Here is a 7,520-nt window from a genome sequence, read left to right on the forward strand (position 1 = left end):
TATATATATATATATATATATATATATAAACTTGATCGTCTTAACTAACCGGTAGTGGAGCAGCATATGGAGTACTGGACCACACTTTGGATAACAGCAAGATATTTTCCTGGGCACTGGAAGACTCTTCTTTCATATATATATATATATATATATAGGTATAGGTTTTGTAGTGAGTTTTAACCCTTGCGATTATATTTTTCTTAAGAAAAATATTATACCCATAAACCATTATCTAAATAAGAAAAGGAAGATTTACATACATACCCCTCAATTCTTATGTATTTACATATGTAATTCCTAAACTTAATTTTTTACACACCCACCACTTTATATATGTATGAAAAGATATATTTCACATTTTAAAAGTTAAAATAGGGTTATTTTTTATTTGATATGAAAGATTTAGGTAGCAAAAATATAACAGCAAAGTTTAGGTGTTAGATATGTGAATTAAATTGGGTGAGTGAACATGACGCAAAATAACATAAAGCAGTAGACGTAGAATCTAGTCGATCGGGGCAGGCCACAATGATCTCATTGGGGACAAACCATGCCTAGGTGGATGAAAGACAACTAAGTGGACAAAGGAAAAAATACGGTAGAAATGCTAGTGATAAGGCTGGTTCTCACATATAGAATAAGCTATGTAACTAATTGGACGAGTGTTCTATTTTTTTTTGTCCAGGCTGCTTAGGTTATTTAAAACAGGGAAGTGGATGAATGAGTGAGGAGAGTATAGATAGCATGTTGTAGGAGTGTGAAAGACATAAGAGAATTATTTGGTTTTCCCTTTTCCTCATTCTACAAATTCTTTCTTCCTTCCTACATCTTCCTCTTCTCCTTCTCCTACCTCAATGCCTATTCTTCGATTGCTCCTTTATTTCCATCTAATCTGGTCTGTTGCAGGTTATCTAAGGCAAAAAACTCGTAAGAGGAACTATCAGAACATGAGAGAATATTATGTAGGCTTCATATACAATATTATTGTATGTTGTTATTTAATATGTGTGCAACAATGTTTACGGTGTACAACAATGTTATACATAATGTCTGTATGCATATAGACTTTGTGTGTAATAATTTTTCATCAATTAAACATTATGAAGTTATTTATTCTGTAAAAATATAAAATGGCTCTCAAGTCATGTCAAATTCATCCACTCTCTCACAAATCAAATCCATATCCGATCTATATTCTTGAATAGATGACATATTCTCTCGGTATGTATTTGATGGTTTATATAACTTCATTTCATATAAGTTTTATTGAATTTGAATATATAATTTACTTGCTTATGAAGAATTTAGAAGAATTATTCTTGAACTTTTTCAAGAATATTTATTCTCATTTCATGTTGATGAAACCAATAGCTCAATCAAAAGCACAGGTTATGTTGAAAATGATCCAATTTAACCTTTTTTTCTCATCACAAACTGTCATTTTCTTCATTTTGCATTCAAATATTTATTAAACGAAAACAAAATAGAAGCATTGAGGAAATAATAGTTTAGAGACTGGAGATGGACGTTGCATGTTGTATGAGATCTTTACGTAATATCTTTCCTGTCGAGCTCTTCGGTATTGCCGACACAAAATCCACGCGCCTAAGTTTTTTATAAGGCGCAACTTGATTTCTTATGAACTCTATTACCATCGACTCCGATAATTTGCTGTCTTTGCTCCTCACTACATAACCCATTGGATACTGCCCAACCTTTTTGTCTGGAAACCTACACCAAACAACTTGGTAATAATCATTAGTCATATCAAATTCCTTTAAAAATGACACAAAATATTTCCCACTAAATTCTAAGAAGGAAAATTTACATAATACCACTCAATTCCTGAGTATTTACATATCTAATATCTAAACTTCACTTTATAGATGCATACCACATGGCTATGCATGAAAATCTGTATTTTCACTTTTAAAAGTTGTTGTTTTGATGTGATATAAAAGATTTGGCTTATAAAAATGTGAAAAAATTAAAATTTGTATGTTATATACATAAATACATAGGAATTATGTGGTATTTAAATTCCTCATATGTAATTTTCTTATACTATAAGAAAATTTGTTTTCTTTTTAATAATTATTGTCATATTGACTGATAAAAAAAACACTAAGATTTACTCATAATCAATCAACGTTAAAGACAAAATTAGCTGTAACTATTACGGGATCACAGCCGCATCAACAATCTCAGGATGCTTTAGCAACAAGGCTTCCAACTCTGCAGGAGCCACCTGATAAACTCAATCCGAGCATGAGATATGATCAAACGGCTGAAAATTATACCATAATTAAATTTTACCCCGCAATGAACGCCCTGATGAAACTCACCTGGTATGCCTTGTACTTTATCAATTCTTTGATGCGATCAACCACAAAGAGATAGCCATTCTCATCAATGTAACATAGGTCTCCTGTTCTCAGCCAACCTTCCTTGTCCAGTGTTAATTCGGTTGCCTCCGGGTTCTTAAAATAACCTATACTTTCATTTAAATTTTATATGAAAAAGCTATATTTAATTTCATGGTGATAGATTTGATGCGAAAGATTAGGGAGATATAAATATAAAAAATGCAAACTTTAGTTTAAAATTTATTGCAAACAGATCAGAACTCACCTTTCATCACGTACGGCCCGCGTAACCAGAGCTCCCCCTTCCGATTAACCGGCAAGAACTCCCCGCTCACCGGATCCACAATCCTCGCTTCCGTATTCGGCACCAGCAACCCCACCGACCCGTACCGCCTGCTCTCCTCCGCCGTAATAATCGACGATCCCATCCCCGTCGCCTCGGTGAGTCCGTACGCCTGCAATATATCCACCTCCGGAAACTTCTCCCGAAACAGCTCCACGATCTCTCTCCCCAGCGGCGCGCCGGCGCAAGTCATCTTCTTCAAACGTCCCAACGATAAAACCTTCTCCGACCCCACCATCGACACCAACACCGGCGGGACCGTCGCAATATCTGTTGCACCGTAATCTGCCGCTGCTCGGAGCATCTCCTCCATGTTAAATCGTGGGGAAATCACCACCGTCGATCCCGTTGTCAGCACCCCGATCGCATATCCTACCATGCCGTATATGTGGAACATCGGCACCGTGCAGATAAGCGTTTTCAACTGGAATCCATCGGGTTGGTATCTCGCGTGTAGAATCCGAATGGTGGCGATCAAGTTCCGGTGCGTGGAGATTACCCCTTTGTTTTTGCCGGTGGTTCCGGAGGAGTAGAGAAGCATCGCCGTGTCGTCTTGGCTCATGGGTTCGCGCGGCGGCGAACGCTGGTGGCTGTTTGTGTCGGGCATCTGCTTGAAACATGAATATAATCGAGATTATGGAAACAGATCTCAATCAAACTTATCTTAAAATTACAAATTTAAAGTTTTTGCTTGATTTAATTCTGATTAATAATATTTTTTTTGAACTATTTTAAAAAATGCCAGGTGAACAATTGGTTGAGGACATGCTCACGTAATTTTGTTCAGGATAAATTTAGAATCGTTGAATTAATGTAGAGATGAGTAAAATGCATAATAAAATTTTATATATCACTTATTTTAAATATATCTTAATAATTTTATATTTTAAAATGTGTAAAAAATGTAAATTAAGTTTTTATTAATATTGTAAAGTATTCAATAATGGTGAGTTAAAAATAAAAAATAAATTATAAATAAAAATAATTACTTAAAAAAAACATGATAAAAAGTTAAGTTTAAATTAAAATAGCAATTTTATGAAAGAGTTGCGTAAAAAAAAAAGTTTTGGCATTAGAAGTACAAATTTGTAGGAATTAGTTGGCACGTTGACTTAGAATCAATTGGAAGAGAAAGAAACAAATTGGGGAGCCAAGAGGGAAGAAAGGAATTATTGCTTGGTGCACCCGCAAAATGCCATACTCGTGCCACTCCATGAGCAGCATACCCATACCTAGGATGGTGAGCTCATAGCCAAGGCGAGCACGCCCGCACTACTCCGTTGTCAAGGATTAACGCACTCACGATGGGCACGAGCGGGGGTGTGCCACGCATACAAAAATCAAAATTGAAAGTTTTCTTTTATATTTGGATGCCCTAACTATAAATATGCTTGTTTGCACAATTAAAATACTCTTAGACATTGTGGAGGGTGCTTCTTTTCAGGTTTTAGTGGAGATTTGTCGGCCCTAGGGTTATCTCCAATGGTTTTCCTTGGAGAAGATTCAATTCCCATGACTATTTCTTGTCAGTTTAGAGAAGTGGTGACAAGAGATTGAGTGCACTTATATAAAATAGATCTATGGATGCATGTATTGATGGATTGAGAGGATCATGAGGTTTGAGTTTTATATACTTTATGAATTGTTTATTGTTTAAGCTGACAAAAATAAATTTTTTATGTTTTTTATTCTTAAGCATAATATTTAATTTCATTTTCATATTTCTGTAATGCAATACATGTGATTTTCTTGATCCTTTCTCTTATGAATTTTGTTCTCTAAGCACCTTTTATGTGCTTGTATTTGATATGTTGATGTTTTAATTTTTTTTTTTAATTTAATTTGAATTTGACTCGATAGAATATTAAAATTTCTTGTGTTCTAGGACTTCTAACCATCACCTAAAAGAATAAGTATGTTGACACATAATAGCCTAGTGGAATATACATAGTGTCATTACAAAAATGCAACATAGATAGGGAATTAAATGATTCCTTAGAAATACTGCATGGTTAAATCTACTTAACAGTAATAAAATTTTCAACTTTTTTAATGATCTAGACATAAGCTAGAGATTACATATTTCTGGTTGTCAACAACAACTTGAGTTTCATAAGAAAATATCGAGAAATCCGAGTATGAACTATGTAGACCAAAAAAACTTCACAAAATCTAGTTTAGTTTTCTTCTTTATGCATTAAGATTTTAAAGCATTCATTTTTGCAAACCACACCAACAAAATCTTATGTGATCAATATGCAGAATCATCATTCATATATTACTTAATTAACAAGTATATTTATGTAATTGACCGGCTTGCTTTACTGTAATTTGGAACATAATATTTCATAAGCTCTTCTATTTTAAATTTGGTTCTATAAAATATTTTAAAATATTTTATCTAAAAAAAAAATTTCTTTTGGTTGTATATAAAACATTTTAAAAGTTCTAAGTCAGCATGAGTCGAACTCAAAGTTAAATATATATATTTTTATAAAATGCTTGAATTAGGTCAAACTTTAAATGAGCTCAAGCTCTTTGGTGCTGCAAAATATTAATGAGATATTAAAATTACTTCATTGGGCCCATAGTTGCCGTGGAAGAAGGCCTAAATAGACAAAGCTGCTCATGTTCTCCAATACTTTGGGAGGGGGAGGAAGATTTACATACATACAACTCAATTCTTATGTATTTTATATCTAACATCTGAACTCCAAGTTATATATTTGTATATTCCGTAGACCTTTTTGTTTTAAGTTAAATTATGGTATTTTTATGCCGTATGAAAGATTTGATTAGCATAAATGTAAAAAATTTAGATGTAAGATATGTAGATATGTAATATGTATGAAGATGCCTCAAAAAGAATCATCCCGAATTTGACTGCCCGGATATTAAAAAAATAATAATAAAAAAGCGCCAAGTATCCAAATCAAATTAGTTCTCCTCAGAAAATTCAGTCCAATTTATGCTCACCTCCTCGAACGTGCTCTCTTCGAGGAAGACGATGGGGAGTTCGTGTCCCGCGAGCTTCGCGTGGAGGGAGCGGGTAGTGAAAGCAAGGACTGGGCTGCAGTCCGCGATCTGGACCGAAATTTCGCGAGCGGTGTTCAGCGGATTGGTGGCGGTCAGAACGGCGCCGAGGGACATGACGGCGAGGGAGACGATGGGGACGTAGAGGGAGTTTGGAGAGAGGATGAGGACCACGTTGCCTTTAGAGATACCATGGACGGAGGATAGGAAAGAGGAGAGGCCATTGACGGAGCGCCAGAGATCCGAGTAAGAGAGACTGCGGCCGGTGGAAGCGTCGATGAAGGCAGTGGTGCCGAAGTGAGGCTGAGAAGAGATGAAGGTTGTGATGTCAATGTTGGGATTGGAAGGGAGGGAGATGGGATCCTTCTTGCTGTAAAAGATAGAGTTAGTGGAGCAGAAGCCGCTTCTCGGGTCGATGTTCAACATGTTCTGGTGTGCCATTGTAGCTGTTGGTGGTGATGAGGGAGAATATGAACTTAGCCGCTTGGACGGGCCGTGGATGTGCGATGGAGGTAGCAAGCGTTGAATATTTAGCATGATTACTCAGCATAATATGCCTTTTTATCTGTGTACAATGTAAAATTATCGATGAGCGTATGTACCGGCGACTAAAAAGATTCTCTTTAACCATCATTAATTCCGTCAATGCAAAAAAAAAAAAAAAAAAAAAAAATTTAAATAAAAAGTTCAAAGCAAATTTTATATCCGGATGCTTGATTGTTAAATATTTCAGTGCATCTGTGATTTGGCAAAATTCGATAGGATTTGCCAGAGGATGAATGTTGTGTTGAATGTTATCTCGCTTAATTGGCAATGGAGTAGATACCACTTTGCAACCTAGCATATCTGGCTGGAGAAGGAGCTGAGTAAGATAGCTATGTTGGTCAATGCATAAGGTGTTTGTACGAGTGGCATAATGTGATATATCTTCCTTTTATATAATTTTTTTTATCAATTTTTCTAGTATAATATTCTTGTAAGGGTTATTTATACCCACGTTCATATCAATGAAAGTATTCTGAAGTATTCCGCATTATTCTAAATTTCAACACAATTAATTCTTAAGTATTTACATATGTAACACCTAAACTTCAACTTTTACATTTATATACCACCCTCCTTATGCATGAAATGATGTATTTCACTTTTTTAAAAGTTAAAATGGCGGTATTTTGCACTTGATATAAAAGACTTAGGTGATGTAAATGCAGGAATTAAAGTTTAGGTGCTGGATATGGCAATCCATAGATATTGGATGGTATGCATATAAATGCCCATATAAACAAACCAATTCCTATGTGCTTACATAATTAACACCTGGTTTTTAGTTTTACACTATATTCCAGATTTGGAGGTATGCGTTCAGCTGATAAAATATTTGATGAGAGTTGAGTATCTTGGACTGCAAAGTTGTATTGGTATTAATGCAATATATAAGAGTTCTACACGATACATGATTTATCACATAAATTGCCATAATATATGCATGAACTGATCAAGATTTGGAGGTATGCGTTCGCTTTAGAGACATGTGAGAGAAATGATCAAAATTTATTTGAAGTACATTAAGAATTTTCTAAGTATCGAGAATCATTTGTTCTTTGTTCATATTTTTCCGGTTCCCTTAAAATGGAAAAATTACCAGGTGACACACAATAGGAGAAGAGAGGGGGCGGGACGTACATTTAATATATGTGCATTTTCCTGAAAGTAAACTCACTTTGCTGCCAAGAACAATAAGTTGTCATTGTCACTTGCAATTCATAATCTAAGTT

The 7,520-nt window shown here is 35.0% G+C and overlaps 1 protein-coding gene across 2 annotated transcripts; it reads right to left on the reverse strand.

Annotated features, from left to right (window-relative positions):
- Window positions 1-1,507: 1,507 nt before the first annotated feature.
- Window positions 1,508-6,232, reverse strand: LOC110031773 (4-coumarate--CoA ligase-like 5). 2 transcript variants are annotated; one of them, XM_020735167.1, is made up of 5 exons: window positions 5,689-6,232; window positions 2,635-3,319; window positions 2,349-2,494; window positions 2,184-2,251; window positions 1,508-1,734 (listed from the first exon to the last, which is right to left on the reverse strand). In XM_020735167.1, the coding sequence occupies exons 1-5, from the start codon at window positions 6,184-6,186 to the stop codon at window positions 1,512-1,514; spliced, it is 1,620 nt and encodes a 539-aa protein (XP_020590826.1). In that variant the 5' UTR covers window positions 6,187-6,232; the 3' UTR covers window positions 1,508-1,511. The 2 variants fall into 2 exon arrangements, with proteins under 2 accessions (XP_020590826.1, XP_020590835.1); XM_020735176.1 differs by lacking the exon at window positions 2,184-2,251 and having other exon boundaries at window positions 1,543-1,734.
- Between the last annotated feature and the right edge of the window lie 1,288 nt (window positions 6,233-7,520).

This window comes from Phalaenopsis equestris, unplaced genomic scaffold (genome assembly GCF_001263595.1).
Source record: "Phalaenopsis equestris unplaced genomic scaffold, ASM126359v1 Scaffold000002, whole genome shotgun sequence".
NCBI classification, from domain to species: Eukaryota; Viridiplantae; Streptophyta; class Magnoliopsida; order Asparagales; family Orchidaceae; genus Phalaenopsis; species Phalaenopsis equestris.

Excerpts from the sequence above, each read along its gene's own strand:
- LOC110031773 (XM_020735167.1), bottom strand. The coding sequence starts at position 6,186 with ATGGCACACCAGAACATGTTGAACATCGACCCGAGAAGCGGCTTCTGC. Across the intron at positions 2,495-2,634 it reads CGGGCCGTACGTGATGAAAG|GTTATTTTAAGAACCCGGAG; the intron begins GTGAGTTCTGAT and ends ATGAAAGTATAG. Across the intron at positions 2,252-2,348 it reads TAAAGTACAAGGCATACCAG|GTGGCTCCTGCAGAGTTGGA; the intron begins GTGAGTTTCATC and ends TGAGTTTATCAG.